General features: G+C 40.8%; 2 protein-coding genes across 3 annotated transcripts in view; one reads left to right on the top strand and one right to left on the bottom strand.

Annotated features, from left to right (window-relative positions):
- The first annotated feature begins 18 nt into the window (after positions 1-18).
- LOC147338349 (short coiled-coil protein B-like) lies at positions 19-4,954 on the top strand. Of its 2 annotated transcripts, none has more exons than XM_086261243.1 (4): positions 19-523; positions 1,101-1,169; positions 1,251-1,331; positions 2,197-4,954. In XM_086261243.1, exons 2-4 carry the CDS (start codon positions 1,154-1,156, stop codon positions 2,337-2,339), a joined length of 240 nt encoding a protein of 79 aa, XP_086117369.1. In that variant the 5' UTR covers positions 19-523; positions 1,101-1,153; the 3' UTR covers positions 2,340-4,954. The 2 variants fall into 2 exon arrangements, with proteins under 2 accessions (XP_086117369.1, XP_086117359.1); XM_086261233.1 differs by lacking the exon at positions 19-523 and adding an exon at positions 535-915.
- Positions 4,955-5,797: 843 nt separating this feature from the next.
- The window catches only part of LOC147338348 (alpha-1,3-mannosyl-glycoprotein 4-beta-N-acetylglucosaminyltransferase B), a 33,980-nt gene continuing 22,258 nt past the window's right edge, over positions 5,798-17,519 (bottom strand). Inside the window, exons 12-15 of the mRNA XM_086261202.1 lie at positions 15,977-16,055; positions 10,701-10,767; positions 9,810-9,922; positions 5,798-6,169 (exon numbers count right to left, since the gene is read on the bottom strand). Coding sequence (XP_086117328.1) covers positions 6,152-6,169; positions 9,810-9,922; positions 10,701-10,767; positions 15,977-16,055 — 277 coding nt within the window. The 3' untranslated portion in view covers positions 5,798-6,151. The remainder of the gene's footprint in view (positions 6,170-9,809; positions 9,923-10,700; positions 10,768-15,976; positions 16,056-17,519) is intronic.

Genomic DNA, 17,519 nt, shown 5'->3' with positions numbered 1-17,519 from the left:
TTTCCTTATTATTATACTATGTGTGTATTTACAATTAACTTTTCAGTTTTACTTTTCGAGTTAACTATTTTCTTTCTCTATACTTTTAGCTTGGTTTTTATTCATTAATATAATCTTGGAACAAAGACATATAATAGCATAAATATCTGTTAGATTTAACTGTGTGACCATGGCCTGCATAGCTTATCTAAAACAGCATTTTCCAACTTCAAAAAAGGAGTGGCTTTAAGCGATTTACCTTCAAGTGTGCAACACCTTAAGTGTTGTTTCCGGCAAGAACTGTGGTACAATAAAATAACTGCAAACAGTGGAAAAAAGGGGGGAAAGATGAACTATGATGTCGTTCTGTTGTTTGTCCCAGCGGGGTGTACGGCGCCCCCTGGCGGCTGTGAGGTGCAAGTGCCTGATAATAGCCAATGAATTCTAGCACTGCCGAGAACATTCAAGCTGTGCTGAATTACGCTAGTCTTTAATTTTCCTATCGATATTTAGCGCTGCAACGTTTGTTTTTCCACGTCGCTGGGTATGGGTCCTTTCATTTTACGGCTTATACCTAACTGCGTGTGGCAGCTAATTTTAAATAGCCTCCGGCTAACGGTTATTAGCATAGGAGCAGCTAGTTAGCACCACACTGTTAGCACGGTGTGGTTTACTTTGGCCAGCTGGTCTCTTTGATCAGTTTTAAAAATACCCGTGGTTCACGTGACCTTTAGAAGGGTCCGATACCAGACAAACAAGCGGTCATAGGGTTTAGCTGTTAGCATTATTAACGCTGTTGTAGGCACTGTCTCTTAGTCACGGCGCTGCACTGGTGTGCTGAGAATAATAAACTCTTGTTAAAATGTGTTGTTATTATTATAGGTGTGGCAAAAGTGATGATTAAAAAGAATTGTGTGCACCGCATGACAACAAAATGTAAGCGTTTACTGCCAAGTGACAGCTGAGGCAGCTGCCCAGAGCAGTTTTGGTAAACAGCATTTCATCACGTTGTGTAACATACGTGTGAAAAGCTGTACGGTCGTTTTCAAGCATGCGTAGCTTTTGCTACAAACAGTGGATAAGCTAACTTACAGATATTTAACTGTCAAATGTTCCTGCAGTGTCCCCGAGAGTCGCAGCCCTGCATTCCAAAAAGGAAGACGAGTACTTCACCATGAGCTCAGAGGATGGTGAGACAACACACACACACCCCTCCACAGTGTGCATGTTCACTCTTTCCTGCGCCTGACGGCTCCGTTCGCCTGCTGCAGGTGACATGGAGAACCAGGCTGAGCTGGAAGAGAAGACCAGGCTCATCAACCAGGTGTTGGAGCTTCAGCACACTTTAGAGGGTAGGCACGTGCAGCCTCACAGCTGTTACCTGCTAAAATGGAAAATGAATTCTTTAAATATAAACTGTAAGGTTTCTTGTGGGGTGGCTTAGACTCGTGTTGCAGCTTCATGTCACGCTGGGATTTGTAGATGAAATTGTGCATTTACATTTTTAAAAGTTGCCCCTAACTTTACGCACTGTGGATGGGCTTTTGGTGGGAAGCATCAGAATGTTGATTTCTCTATGTGAATGTTACTCATAAATGTATCTGTGCCAGCAGAATGTTCACAGATTGATAACACACAGCAACACTGCATCACTCAGAGTGGATTTGAGCTGTTTAGCCTCATTTTTAAACCAGCTTAGTTTGGCCCGTTGAACTCTGCACCGTCTGGCTGATAGTAGAAACTCATTCTGAGAGTTCTGGTTGCACAGTGTTTGAACATCAGTGGGGAAAGGTGACTTCAACACAACCCTACAGTCTCTGCAGTGTGGACAAAGTCCTTGGTGTTTCACGCCAAGTCAGTGGTCGATGGTGGCCTCAGCGATTGCCTTACTTTCTGAATCAATACAAATCTTCTTATTATGGTTAAATATAATTTCCCTGTTGCACGTGCAGCACTGAGATGTGTTGTGTGAACAGACACACACATTTATTTTGTGTTTGGAGAGTGGAAAGATCAGGAGGTGTGACAGAAATGAAGGAAACACAGAATAGGTGCACCTAACATAACAGTGTTTGCTGAACTATGAATGAGCTTTAAATGTTTTTTTAATGGATTCTTGGATAATGATGATGTTTTAAACTGTAATGAATACGTTTACCACCCTTGTAGTTTCCACATTCCTGTATGGTTGACTGATGTTTTTGTTGACGTGTTCAGACCTGTCTGCCCGAGTCGATGCTGTAAAGGAAGAGAACCTGAAGCTGAAGTCGGAGAACCAGGTCCTGGGTCAGTACATTGAGAACCTCATGTCGGCTTCCAGTGTCTTTCAGACCACTGACACCAAGAGCAAACGAAAGTAAGGAGACCTTCAGAGAGGCCTGACCTAAATCCACCCCTCCACCGTCCCTAACAGAGCCCAGACCGTACCAGAGGACTGGACTCACGGACCCTTTAATACTGCTGAAACCTGAAACCCGTTTCTGTCTCTAACATGTGCAAATAAGGGAATTTGTTGTTTTCGTAATGTGGCTGCAGTGGCCAGTGTTGCATTCATTAAAAGAGAATGTCCAGAAGAAAAAGAAGAAAGGGAGACCTGATCCAGAGCTGCACATTAATATTAAACCTAACTCACGAGCTGACACACACTTGTCAGGAAGGACAGCTGGCCTGAATCCTCTTCTGATATCTGAGTGCCTGAAATCTGTGCAAGTCTACAGAAGGAAAACATGCTTTGCTGTTTTTCCCACATAATGAGTCCTATTTCATAAAGTACAGTTCTGTGAGGTGTTTAGCACTTTCCTAATTTCTTATTTTCTTTACATATTTGTTACAGATCATCAAAAGTTAGACTTTGAAATGAGTAAAATGCAGTTTTTAAATGATTGTTACACATGTTAAAGCTGTGCAAACCAACCTATGTGGGAAAAGTAATCCCGACTTGATCCGATTGAGTGATGTGAGACACTCGTTGCCACTTAACACAAATAATTGACAGCAGTTGTTGCACAACCAGTTATTTGGTCTTTGGGGGTAATAACCATAAGTAGGGACAGAAAGGTGGGTTTGTATCGTTTATTTCCCTTAAATAATTAATAATCATTTAAAAACGACATTTTATATTTGCTCCGGTTATCTTTGTCTAATATGAACGTTTGTTTGATCTGAAACATGTAAGTGTGACAAATATGTAAAAGACCTCAGGAAGTTGGAGGAACACTTCTACACGACACTGTCAATCCCATTTGTTCTTCTGGAATATCTAAATGATGAGATACGATTCAAGCAGCTGTCACCTGGTTAACTGTAACACCAACTCTGTGGACATCACAGTTAGTCAGTTCAGTTATGTTTGCAAACTCGTGGCACACAAACAGGAAACCGGTGAGATACCTGGAACTAGACTTTCTAGAATCCTGTTGTGTAATGTGTTGATGTAAACAAAGAAACCAGACCCAATCAGTGTGTAAGACGGGCTTCCTGTTTAAGCGACGGTGAGTGCTTTGAGTTTCAGAAGACGTAAGAGCTCAGCTTTTGTGCCATGTTCATATATTCAGACTTTGTTTTTTGGCATTTTGCACACATACAAAGCAAAGACAAAAGTGCAATCTTACACTGGCCTTTTGTGTATCAGCAAACAAGCTGAACTCGTGGTTAGGTTTCCACCTTTAGGAAGCCTGCCGAGGGGCAGCAGTCTTGTGAGCTGTACTGCATGTACGTTTTGGAGTCATTAAATAAATAATGGTTTGCTTTTATATGGCTATTCTGTGAGTGTGACAAAAGTCTCGGTGTTTTCATGTATTCGGTGCTCACAGATGTAAATCAGCAGAAACAAGAATAATAGATTAGCTTCCAGTCAGTGTGGTTAGTGTTACACCTCCTGCAGATCTTCTGATACACAGGAAGGCATCACCGAAGAACTGACACTGGATTACAATTGTCACAGTTCAGATGATGCTTTGAAAATACCGGTGACGTTACTGCTCCTGAGCGCTGCACACAGGCCTGACACACAAAAAGAAAACTTCCACACCACAGATGTTGAAGTGTTTACATTAAATTCTGTCTTCTGCTCTCGATACTTGTTAGTGAGGAGCTTGGCTTGATCTAAGATGGGATTGACACACCTTGTTTTAATTCTGAGTCAGTGTTGCTGCCATTGCTACAGCTCCAGTGGATCTTTGAATGGCTACTTTAGTTCCAAACCCCTGGTCTTTGTCATTTCAGCGTGATGTCACTTCCTCTTTCTTGCTGCTTGGGTTGGGATTAAACAACACTAGTGGCACTGTTTGAGTTCACAGCTAAAACCATGATGTGTCATTTTGATTTGAGCCTGTGTGCGCTGATTGATGAACTTCTCTTTAACCATGCTGTATACTGTTTACATTTTGTTCGATTGCCAGTTTGACTTGGCAAGTCTTGGTTAAATAAAGTTACGATCTTTTCATGACGTTTCTAAGTGATATTTCTTGAGCTAACAATCTCTTTGTTTTATTTGCCGCTCACGGAGTCAACTAAAGGTGCTCACCAGGACCTGATACCATCCATTATGCATTTAACAGCTGGTGTATGAATAAGAACACAGAAAGGTGGTCAAACTAAAAAAAGGAAAGAAACTATTTTGGTATATTCAACTATATAATAACGAGAAGAAGAAGAAGAATATGTACAAATGATGACAAAGATGCAATTTAAAATAGTATCTTTGCTACAGTGTTACATCTGCATTGTAAGAGTTGAGTTGTTTTTATGGTTAACTTTGATTCCCTGGGTCTTTTCCTGTGTGTTATAACTTTTCGATATATTTTCATGTGCCTTATATTTGCTTTGTGACTATGTGTCTTATTTTGAAAGAAATATTTACACGTTACCATAGCGACCAGAGAGCATTAAGGGGCAGAGAGGAGGATGCTACTCTCAGTGTTGTTGGCGCATTTCAGGAGGACTAATAAAATAAAGGACTAATAAAGTTACACAATTACAGTGAATTTGCATTTATTATTATATTTACAAGATACCACAGATTTTGTCTTGGTCGTATCATTTTATTTTGTTGTGTTTATCTGCGACAGCTTAAAGGCTGGTCCGTGAAAATGTTGTCTGACATTAAACCGGTCCATGGCGCAAAAAAGGTCGGGGACCGCTGGTCTAAACAACACTGGATCATCTCGAGTTTGGTGCCTTTCTCATGCTTGAATGGTTCATAGATTTATGCTAAGTGGCTTAACAAACAAAAGATTTCTCTGGAAGTGGTCAGTTAAAAGTTGCTTAGGCTGCTGCCCCCGCGACCCGGCCCCGGACAAAGCGGATGAAGATGGATGGATGGTCAGTTAAAGGACTAGAGTGAAAGTGACCAGTATCAAACGCCACTATCCAAAGAAAGCCTGGAGACCTGCTGCTCAAGAACAAAAAAAATGCAATATAAAATTTTTGCAGATGTGAATTTCAAAATATTTTGCTCGGTTATATTTATATCAGCAGTGCATTAGTATCATTGAGTCAGAAGAAACTACAGTGTGTGTCTAGCTCTCAGGGAACTGATGCAGCTGCTACCTTCTGTGCATCCATATAGCATCAGACTGTGGATACAAACACTACATCAGAATCCTCTGCATGCTTTAATGCTGGATTTTGCTTGCGTCAAGTAAAATATAGAGTGTCACCATACTTGGACAGCCTATAGGAATGGCCTGTATCAGATGCATGATGAGATGAAACTTGACATCTTTGAGCATCAAACTAAAGAGTGCTGTCGCTGCAGGGGATTCTTTGGACTTTGAAGAACCTGTTTTGCGTTTTTTTCATGTAAAATGAGCTGAAATGAAATCCTTACAAGACAACTTGATATTCTTTATTTGTAACAAAAATAGAATAGTGCAGTAATTTACTCAGTGAATAGCTCTGGTGTTACATCAGTGAAACGTTTGGGTGGAGTGAATTTAAGCAGCTAATATGAGCCACCACTGTGGCCAATTTGGACACTTCCATCCAGGATGGATGGAAGTGTCCAAATTTATTCACATAAACTGCCTGTTATGTGAATAAGGATTATTCACATAACAGGCAGTTTAGGCACATGTAAGCCTTTTATTGGACGTCCATGTAGACAAAGTCTTTGTGCAGCAGGTGGCGCACTAATCAGCCTGAGTGAGAGTTTCCTTCTTGTCTGTGGTCTTCAAACTTTAATGAGTATCTGACAGACAGAAAGAAAAAGAAAAGTGTTAACCACACACAGCATCCACTGACGCCACCACCTACCTCTTCCTGGCTTATTGTTTAGGTTAACAAGTAACACAAAGAAAAACTGAGCTTTGTAGATTTTCACAGACCGAGTTATTGCAGGGAAACCTGCACGCATGCATGAGGTATATGTTGAAACAACTTGGTGCACCTCAGAATAACTTCAGTCAGACTAGCTGCTGTGTGATTGAACGTCTGCATGCCACCACAAGCCCAGTTGTGAAAGTAACAGCGGAGCTCAATAAGGGCGTTTCGTCATAATTTTTTTTTCTCTATTATTTCTGTTCTTTCCAGTCTGACCTCATACTTCATAGGAAGAGAGTTAGAGGTCAGACCGGTTGTACAACAAGCCTGGTTTTCTACCTGATCTGTTTTTAATGAATATTCCTGTTTGATTTAACAGGAACTGAAAGTAGTCTGAAACTATGGGCTCAAAATGTGGTCAGAAATATTTTGTACTTGTAAAAAAGATTTGTGTGTGGACTTAGCCAAAAAAAACCCTGCAAGTTACAAGTACGAATTTTGACCCCTATTTTTCTTCCTTTAAGCTGATTGGTCAATGTCATGTCAATCACAAATTAAACAATCCAATCAGAGAACAGATGGGTTTGGCTGTCGAGGGGCGCTTTTTTGAACTGCAGGTCTTTGAAGGGAATAAATGCCCTTTTACATGCCAACCCAGCGGTTTCCTTCATCACCACGAAGGAAAACAGTCTGTGGTCGTCCGAGTTTGGTGATTTTTGTGTCACAGGTCTACGTGTTTAATACAGGGACTTCCACAGCCTTTTCAACAGCGCTGCGGGGTGGGGGCGCGCAGTGTTTTGGAAATGACAGTCTTCATTACAAAGCTTTCTTCGTTATGAATTAGCATACATGTTTTTATTGAACATTTGAAGAACCAGCAAAAAAAACAGAAACTCTTGTAATAGGGTTGCCAACCGTCCCTTAAAATACGGAATCGTCCCGTATTTCGAAACAAAAGTTCACGTCCCGTATTGAGCTAATAAGGGACGCACTTTGTCCCGTAATACAGTGAGAATCAAAAGTAGTCTATAACTTTTAATGGAATTAACACTTTGTTTGAAAACATAATTCCCAGCCCCTCTCCTGCTTTGTGACCAATGAGCTGACAGCACACTTATCGCACAGTGTCTGCCCAGCTTTATGCTGGGCTTACACTGTGCGATTTTTTTTTCAGTCACGTTATTCAGCTCCTGCTCAAACTGCAGGATTGACTCGCAGGGGTTAGAAGTTGGTAGGTCACGATGCAGGTCTCACACTATACGGCCCGATGCTCTGATGCGACCTGAGTGCTCACACTGTGCCTCCATAAAATGAAGGTTATAGCAGAAAATCTGTCGCTCTCTGTCTCTCACTCACACAGACACACACACCACCATCAACTTTGCTAAATTGCTAATGAAAAACATGATCAGGCAGCTGTGATTAAGCAGCATGTAAATCCAACTGTTTTCACGGTTGTTGTGGTCGTGATAATTTTGTGAGGCCACATCGAAAAGGCTCGGATGAGCTTTCCAAAGTTCTACAAGTTGTGCCTCCATCGCTTGTGTCCAGATCACACGCTGCACAGCCATGCTGCTTTTTCACCGACGTTTATGTGTTTGCGCGTGAGCAGTGTGAGCGGCTCACGAGCGATTGATGATCAGGAGCTGCTCGAGGTGTTAATCGCTTCTCGTTACCCCACGTATACTACACGACGCACGACGAAGGCCAAAAAACGGTCCGATCACCAAAACGGTCGCACGACTCAAAAATCGGCTCAAAATGGGCCTAAAACCGCACAGTGTGAGCCCAGCGTTAGAGCAGCAATGTTTGTTCCCCTCAGAGAAAGGGAAGAATGGGAAAAGGAAAACACCTGGCTGGAAAACGTTAATATGGGCATGTGCAGTGAATATCAGCGCTATGTGGCCAGAAGTGTGATAATATAACTTATTTTGTGTAAGAAACAACTGCAAGGATAGATGATTACAACAAATAGATGACTAATACATAAAAGTAATACATAGATGAATAATGATGATGAGTTATGATGCGTAATCATGGGAACAAGCGGGTTTACAAACAGGAGCAGCTGATTAGCATTAGAAAAGCTGAAATAATACCTCAACTGAAGCCAATTGTACTAAATGCACTAAATGTGCACTGTTACAAGAATGTTTTTCTTTCTATTGTTTTCTATTATTTTAAGTTAAGCAGGACAGAGTTCTTTTAAAGAAAGATTTACTTATATTCTCAAAAGTTAAGCATGACAGGCTTCTGTTTAAGAAAGAGACCTGTTTTATTGTGTTAATGTTGTCATTTTGAGCTAAAAATAAATGGCTAAATGATCATTTGTTTCACATGTGTTCATATCACAAAGAATAGAATAGGATTTAAGTAGAACATATCTACTTAAATCAACTTCAAGTCAAATGGTTAAAAAAAAGAGCTAGAAAATTCACCACACTGGGAAGGGTGAAGACAACTGGGTCGCCTGGCCCTGGCCACGAGGTGTCCCTTATTTATTTTTCAGGAAGTTGGCAACCCTACTTGTAGAGGACATAAAGTCAGAGATAGAAAAGACAAGGAGCAGGTGCATCTAGTACAGGTAGAGCTGCTGCAAAAACCCACAGAGCCCAGCAGCCAGCAACAAATTCTGGATCCTTTGCTTTTAGTTAGCAGTTAGCATTAGCAGCACATCCTGCGTCCGATGTGAAAGGACTTTTATGCTGCGCACTGTGACTCACAGCAATGGTCCCAGGTCAGCCCTGACTTTGTGTTAAACTAATCCTAAAGTAATGATGGTATTTCTAACCACTGATATAGCACAACTTTTTCCTTTCAACAGCTGCTGAAAGTTAGGGGACCTAGCTGCTATCGGATATTTATATAGAGATCCTCCAGCTTCAAACGGTATCACCCTTCAAGGACCTGCAGTTCAAAAAAGCGCCCCTCTGACAGCCAAACCCATCTGTTCTCTGATTGGATTGTTACATTTGTGATTGACATGACATTGACCAATCAGATGAAAGGAAGAAAAATAGGGTCAAAATTCGTACTTGTAACTTGCAGGGTTTTTTTGGCTAAGTCCACACACAAATCTTTTTTACAAGTACAAAATATTTATGACCACATTTTGAGCCCATATGAAACCACAACATTGACTCTTTTCTTGTACTAGTTGCCACAACTCCTGTTTCCTGATGATCTTCAGTGCACTCTGTGGGAGTGGGGGTGCAGCCGTATGTGAAGTGGCTGGGATACTGATGGGAGAAACTGCTGCATCCAGAGCATGTGGCCTACTAGCACTACTGTGAGCTGACCACAGTGGTACTGAGTCCGTTTTAAAGGTTCATCTTAAGAATCAGCAACTTGAATGACAGAAATCCAACAAGATACTTTGATCACATACGTTTCATAACATCAAATTACATCATGTGACATAAGAACAGGGAAGAACTGTTTGTTTGATGGCTGCTTGCTTTTAGTTTTGTGCATTTCTTTTTTTTTACTGTTTTTATTTATTTATTTTCTTACACGAGATTGTTTTTAAGTGCATAAAAACACACTTAACACAAGTATTTGGGTCAGACCTCACTCAGCAGAGCCCAGACATCGGAGTCGGAGTGGACCACCAGGCGCAGTGCAGAGACCGGCTGCAGTGCTGCTTCAATCTTTCCTTCAGCTAATCCATTCACAAATTCACCTGGAAACACACAGCAGTAGGTTGGTTGTGTGTGTGTGTGTGTGTGGGGGGGGTGTCTATAAAAAGCACAGGTAACAGAGTAACTTCCTTTTCTCATATAATGCAAAAGCTTTTTCAAACATGCGAAATACTTAGTGCTGTGAACACGTTTAATGGTAATAAGAACAAACTAAGAACAGCTGCTCAGAGCTTTGGTGAAGTACTCTCCCAGAACAAGAACACCACAAAGGGACTGGCTAACAGAGGCAGAACAGTCCTGATTATGAAGGATCCCTACAAGGCTGTGACACCATCAAACTACTGGCCAATTACCTGCCGCTTTATAACAGGGAAGCTTCACTCAGGCATCACAGCAGAGGTTCAAAGCACCAGCTGCTGGTACAACAGGTAGAGCAACCTGAGCAGCGGCTAAATGTACAATAATATTTCCCTTTTAGAATAATAAGTAGCTACTTCATCCTCGGCCATACAGCGTTTAATAGGAACCTGTTGGCATGCTTTTCCTTCTTCATTAGTTTCAACCCTCTCCAGGCAGGCGTTGCAGATTTACAACAGTTAAAAACTAACAACCTGATTCCCCCACATACATATTTTATGAGGTTTTTTTACTCAGAAGTACCACTGCAGGACTTGGTTGTGCATTAGCAACTAAAACTTAATTTGAGCCTGAGAGGGTTAACACAGATGGTTGATGAATAATGTGTGATTGCTGCTAAATGTACGATAAATGAGTGTTTTTGAGACGCTGGGAGCCCCTTCCTTTGGTTTATGCACTTACCAACAATGATGAAGCCATTGCCCGACTCCCTGTAATGAGGAATGGCCACTTTGTGTCTTGCCAGCACCTAAAAGAAGAAAACAAGTATCTCAGGTGTAAAAGGCACAACACTGACATTTGCCTATCATTTGGAGTTCAGCATGATCAGCAGGAGCTGTGGTATTCCAGAGACAGCGGGTAACGTATTCCCCACAGAAGCAAACATGGATGATTATATTTTAAAAACTGTGCCACAGACGAACAACAGACCTCAGACCTCAGAGTCGTGGTCAATCACATGACCACTTCAAGATGACAAAGCAACAATGTGATATATACCAGGTTTTAAATTGTGTTGATGGGCCAGTAAAACCAGAGTCATGATAAAAAAATATGTACGCGTGTTTTTTCCTGAATAGTTTCGTCACGTTTAACGTCTAAAGACAGCGCAGCGAGCGCTCTCTGCTTATGAGCAAAACATAAAAAACTAAACAAAAAACAGCCCGTTCGTGTTGGTGGAAAAATGCACCATGTCGACCAATCAGAAATGACATGGCAACATGATGTTTGGTTGTTTAGGAAGAGAGAGAGAGAGAGAGTTTTGAGATGTGACGTTTAGCGTGTTTGGAGTGTGTAGTTCATGTGTTGTCTTGTGTAGTTAGTGTGTAGTGTTGTGGATAGTTTTGTGTTGTGTGTCAGAACAATGAGGCGGCTGCTGTCTCCAGGTAGAAACAGCAGTGACACACCTGCTGCTGTCAGACCTGCAGGTATCAGGCTGTGATGTTTCCTTTATAGTGGACAGAAATATTTGCAGTGGCACAAATAACTTGTGTGGCATCTTATTGAAGAACAGCTGATTGTTCTGTAAATAGTTTATTTTATTTTTTTTAAAAAGGGTAAAAGGTAAATGGCTGCAAATATCTTTGTTGTTTGCAAAACTTGTGCACATGAAATTTAAAGTTATGAAATATGATTCAATAAACATGTTTGTGGTTGTTACAGTAAAAAATATAAAATCCGAGTAGAAAGTTATATTTTTTGTCTGATTGTAGATCAATTGTGTTACTACAGTTTGTCAAAATGAAAACATAACTGTAAATTCAGACACGTGAGGAAGAAAAGTGGTTAAAAATGGCCAATTATACCCTGGAGCCCAGAGGGCTAAACTTTTTTTTTTTTTTAAAGTAACGCAATAGTTACTTTTCAAGTAATTAATTACTTTTAGAATCTTCTAACTCACTAACTCAGTTACTTTTTTGAAGAAGTAACTAGTAACTATAATTAATTACTTTTTCAAAGCAACTTGCCCAACACTGGTAATGCTGCCCATGTTTATGGAACAATTACGAACTTGTAAATTTACGTAACGACCACACGTGTTGTCTTTTTGGTTACCTTACTGCTTTGGCATTTTTACAGGTTTTTATGAAGTCCTATCAGGACATGTAGTCAGAGTCAACGAGTAATATAAGGGGAGAAATCATGCGCTTATATGTCATCATTTGAAAGTGTAAACTCAGTACAAGCACTAGTACCGTTTCCAAACTGAAGGTGTGCCAAGAAGACGTCACCACAAGAAGACTGAGGACGCGCAGGCAGTCTTCTGCAGAGTTTTAGTCAGTTTTAAGCTGAGGTTTGCGCGACATATTCCCGACAGCTCTCTACCCATACAATCAGAATAGACTGCACACATAGGTGCCATCTGTCTCTGATGTCATAGCACTTCAAAATGAGAGATGGCTCAGGGTCATGTGATTTAGCCCCAACTATAAGGTTTATCCAAAAGTTTTGAATCTAATCTTAAAAGAAGAGAGGATGTCTGTCTCCCAAATCCAAACTGGTAAGACATCATGGTATTAGAGAAATAACTCTGTCTCTGTGCTCCCACTGCAGCATTTTGAATTAACTGGAGGCTTTTCAGGAACTTTTAGAACAACCTAATCCTGGTCTGCAGCAGTCCAGCCCCAAAGCATCGGCATCACTCGGAGACAGGATATAACTTTAGAGATGCTCTGTGGATGAAAGCAGCGCTACATATTTGCTTCATTTGGACCCTGAAGGACAAGATTTCTCTCAGTGTTGCTGGAGGCTAAGCTAATGCCATCCTGGTTAGAAACAATGTTACTAAGATTTTTCAGGTCGAGTAACATAATCTCAGTTTTGTCTGAGATCAGAAGTAAGAAATTAGAAGTCAGCCAGCCTTTTATGTCTTTAAGACATGACTTTGAATCAGCAGTCCAACGTTTTTTGCGCCACGTGTCGGTTTAATATCAGACGGTATTTTCACCTTTAAGCTGTCTTTGATAGGACAAAGACAAAAACTGTATTTTGTAAATATAATAATAGCAAACGTGAATTCACTGTGTAATCGTGTAACTTTGTTAGCAGCGCCCTCCTGAAATTCGCAGACAACACAGAGTAACATCCTCCTCTCTGCCCCTTAACGCTCTCTGGTCACTATGGTAACGTGTAAATATTTCTTTCAAAATAAGACACACAGCTACACCACGGGAAAAGACCCCGGGAAACAGAGTTAACCATAAATTTCACACCTGAGCCCAACTCTCCCGGCCCGGTACCAAACGGCTCACAGACCGGTACCGGTGCCCTGGTTGTTGGGGACCGCTGCTTTAAATTGGTGTCATCCAGCTTCATAGCTCAATACATCTGGGTATGACCCGCAAAAATAAAATGTATACATATGCAATAAAATGTACATGTTTTTTTTCTTTGTGACTGGAACATTTTATTTGTGGTGAAATTCATTATTAGTTCAGATAAAACAGGTAAAAAAGGAAGACTTGGCCCTGACTGTCAGCCTGGCAACAGTGCTGAAAGAAGCCTGGGGTTATCTCATTTTACTACATCAGTAGCCAGTAGTAAAATGACCTAGTCTGTGGAAGGGTTTTTGTAGAGCTGCAAACTATCCTTCCGTGCAAAACAAAGTTCTTTTAAATGAGTGCAATGTCATTTCCTCTCCAGTTTTCAAGTTATCTGTCTTACATCAGGGGATCAAACCTCTGATTTCAAGCTTTTTTCAGAGGAGCCACAGTTTTCTGCAACGTATGCAGTGAGGATGTAACACGAGATATTTGACTTCTGAGAATAACATTTACATAGCTGCTCTACATTATTGTGGCATATTCTTCCACTGAAGAAGATAAGAAGGAAGCACCTTTAAAAAAAATGATTACCATGCTTTTTATTGTTTTTTAATGTCTCTGTAAAGAACTTTGAATCACCTTGTTGTTGAATTGTGCTATATAAATAAACTTGCCTTGCCTTACAGCACTTTCCTAAAAAAAAAGAAGAAGAGTGTACTGAAACTGTGCAGTCCATTATTGTAAAATGGACGTTACTGTCCAGACAGATTTGGGTTATTGGTCAGTTTCTATGTCGTGTGTGATCAAAACAGTCAGTCAGTTCATTCATATTTAGCAAAGAGTAACAATGCAGTGTAGGGGTTGTCATTTGGCGCATCCACGTGAATGTTATGAGCAACAATTCAGGTAAAAAGTCTAAGAAATCAGACAGAAACAAAACCAAACTTCTTCATGTGTTAGAGGGTAACAAGGCCAAGAGTGAGGCTTTCAAATGAATCATGAATCTGTCAAATTATTTGGATTTCTTGATAATTCTTTGAGTAAAAATTTGCTGCCACTCGTCCTCAGCCTGTGCTGTGAGGACCCAGATAGCGGTTTAGCAGAACTCTGGGAGGGTTATTCATTTAGACAAATTCATCCAGCTGCAGCCAGGTTTTTGAAGGAAAACAAAATAAATCTGTATTTTGATCAATTATTAAATCATTTATTAACTTAGAAAAGAGTAACATAATACTGGATAGTCCACATTTGATCATTTTACTGTTTGAGTCAAAAGTTCTATTTAGCTGATCTGGGAACAGACACGGACTCTGGGGACTAGTGATGTCATTCTGTTAAAATACATAATGGCAAAAAGAAACTAGCCCTCGCAGTCAATCACGATCACTTATGAGAAGTTTAAAGGCCTCAGCTGCTTATGCTGTGTATCTTAGACAAACTATACAGACTTGGTGTAATTTCCCCGGGTACACTCTGTGCTATGAGGCCTGATCAGACATCCACAATTACTTTGCTTCCACATCTGCAGCGTTATTGTTTGAAACGGCTGTTTTATGGTTGTGATCAGTTGCACAACTGTGGGATTTGTCTGTGCATGACTGCGACTGAAAAACTTGTTGTGAGTGGTGATAGTTTCCATCTTATCTATTTTAATTCTTTTTATCACATTATCCCTCTGTTCAGCACTTTGGCCGACACTTGATGTCTTTTAAATGTGCTATATAAATAAAGATGACTTGACTTGAGTCACTTGGATGAGATGAAACGTTTCTCCCACTGACACTGCTGTGTGCAGATGAGCAGAATCAACTGTCCTGGCCTTTAAGGAACCACATCTAGCACTGGATATTTCATAATAAAAAATAAAAACAGAAATCTTGTTCCAATCCTTTGTTTGTTTGTTGTTATTGTGAACTGAAAAGCTTGTGGACCTGGAACTAAACGATGAGGTTTCCCTCTTATCTTCCACACAGGGATTCCATGTCTGTCTAACTTTACTCAAAGGCCACTGCTGGCCTGACCACTTTTCCCCTTCAGCGTGACACACACACACACACACACACACACACACACACACACACACACACACACACACACACACACACACACACACACACACACACACACACACACACACACACACACGGCTAAATAGAGGCAGCAGGCTGATAGCAGATAGCTTGTTGTGGTAGATGTTTCTTGTTGCCTTGCTACTCTTTTCATCAACACCCGAGATGAAAACCAAGGCCCACTCAACCGCAACATTAGAACTAAAGAATACACGCCCAGAAAATAAGCACACGCACACACACACACAACTAAGGGAACAACTAAGCTGTAGTGCCTCTTCACCTCACTGTGCAATACCTTTTGTGCAATACTTTTTGTAAATAGTCAACAGTGCAATAGACTCAATACTTGAAATGTGCAATTCACTTGTATTTTTATTTTTATTCCTATTTATTCTATTTATCCCCTTCGTATATTTTATTTATATTTGTCTCTGTATTTATATATATGTGTGTGTGTGTGTGTGTGTGTGTGTGTGTGTGTGTGTGTGTGTATATATATATATAATATTCTGTAACTGTAACTTCTGTCGGTGTTGTGCTTTTGGAAACCGAATTTCCCAGAGGAACCCACCCGAGGGATTAATAAAGTTCTATCTTATCTTATCTTACACACGTTACTCACACTGCTAGGCAGTACTTCCACTGTTGTATTGAAGAATTTATCTCCATTGGTCTCGATATTTCCACTGCGAAACAGGTACCTGCATTGTTAAAGAAAAGAGCACAGGTGGAATATAAATACACCAAACTGGTAACATCTACACACAAAGATGCTCCTGGGCTCAAATACTGCACGCAGCATTATTATCACGTCATATCAGTTTCATTTCTAAATTACATTTTCCTTTAAACTGGCGTTCATGTTCATTTGTGCAATGAAAAAAAAACCCCCAACAAACTTCAACCTATCACTTTAAACTTTACTGCTCTAACATACAGAAATGATTCTGAATAATAACTGAAACCTGTGCAAAGATGTTTTAAACTGCTACAGCATCACTTGACAGGAGGAAAATATTTAAAATTGAACAAAGAAACTGTCATTTTTCTAGTTTTCGTCTTGATGCATTTTTGTAGTTGGTTCATATTATGGAGGGAAGTCATTCTTTGGAACCAAGCAAACAGCTGTGTGACTACCAGACAGTCCTGTCAGCACAGGATCACAGTCTGGCACATGTACTGTACAGGAAAAGTCATGAAGCTCATACAGTTAGAATGTTGACTTTCCAGAAAGACGTGCTGCAACCAATCATCGCTTTTTGTTCGACCATAACAGCACAGGTTTCACAAAACGAGTGACATACTGACTCTGATGCTCCAGTTTCTCTTTACTTAGTAGCACAAGGAGATTTAAACATTCTTAGGAAATAGATTCTCAGATTACTATCTGAGTATCTTTTTCCTGTGCAGTATCTTTGATGTACTTAAGACTGCGCTCTTCTGGAGCCACTCGCCCAGTTTGGGCGTCACTGCCCTGAGTACTCCAATTACCACGGGGACTACTAATGCGTTCACCTTCCACATCTTCTCTCGCTCTTCTCTCAATCATTGGGACTTCTTGAGCCACCCATATTCCTTCTTCCTGATATCTGTTAGTTACACATTTTAAATCTCATGTTTTGAAAGCCCGATTGGTTAGCCATCACCGTTTGTCTGTACATGTTCCACAGAATCTTAGCTCGGTCATTTTCAATCACCCTAGCGGGTGATAGTATACCGATGTTTCGGTATACTATGGCAGCCGCTTGGTTATGGCGTTCCATGTATGCTAGCATCTTGCACCAGCCTGCACCTGGGGTCTTGCCTGGTGTGATAGATCCCAGCCTCTGTGCTGTCAGACACTTCCTCTACCTGGTCCATTATGGTTCTTCTCCTTGCTCCTCTTCTTTCTCTGGTTTCTCACCAAGCACGTGGTTGGTTGTGGCCATCTTCCTGATGTACTCCTGGGTTTCTTGGGGATAAGGGCGGTCCGGCCTTAATTTTGGGTGCATCTCATCCGGTAGCAGCTGGTTCCTTTGTGCTGCTAGACATTCACTGAGTGCAGTTAGCTTCTTTAGCCAGCAGGAGTGAATCATGTCAGGGTGTGCTGCTGTCCAACTCTTTATAGTGGAAACCTTTTCTTGGATTTCTGCCATTGTGATGGTTGGTCCTGTTTAGGGAGGTTG

The sequence above is a fragment of the Aulonocara sp. 'chitande type north' Nkhata Bay genome, linkage group LG2, assembly GCF_057382095.1.
Source record: "Aulonocara sp. 'chitande type north' Nkhata Bay isolate Kocher_YH1m ecotype deep benthic linkage group LG2, A_spYH_male_GT1.1, whole genome shotgun sequence".
In the NCBI taxonomy this organism is placed as follows: Eukaryota; Metazoa; Chordata; class Actinopteri; order Cichliformes; family Cichlidae; genus Aulonocara; species Aulonocara sp. 'chitande type north' Nkhata Bay.
The sequence above is the reverse complement of the archived record's forward strand: the minus strand, read 5'-3'. Positions and strand labels throughout refer to the sequence as shown.

Excerpts from the sequence above, each read along its gene's own strand:
- LOC147338349 (XM_086261233.1), top strand. The coding sequence starts at position 876 with ATGATTAAAAAGAATTGTGTGCACCGCATGACAACAAAAT. Across the intron at positions 916-1,100 it reads GCACCGCATGACAACAAAAT|TGTCCCCGAGAGTCGCAGCC; the intron begins GTAAGCGTTTAC and ends ATGTTCCTGCAG. Across the intron at positions 1,170-1,250 it reads CACCATGAGCTCAGAGGATG|GTGACATGGAGAACCAGGCT; the intron begins GTGAGACAACAC and ends CGCCTGCTGCAG.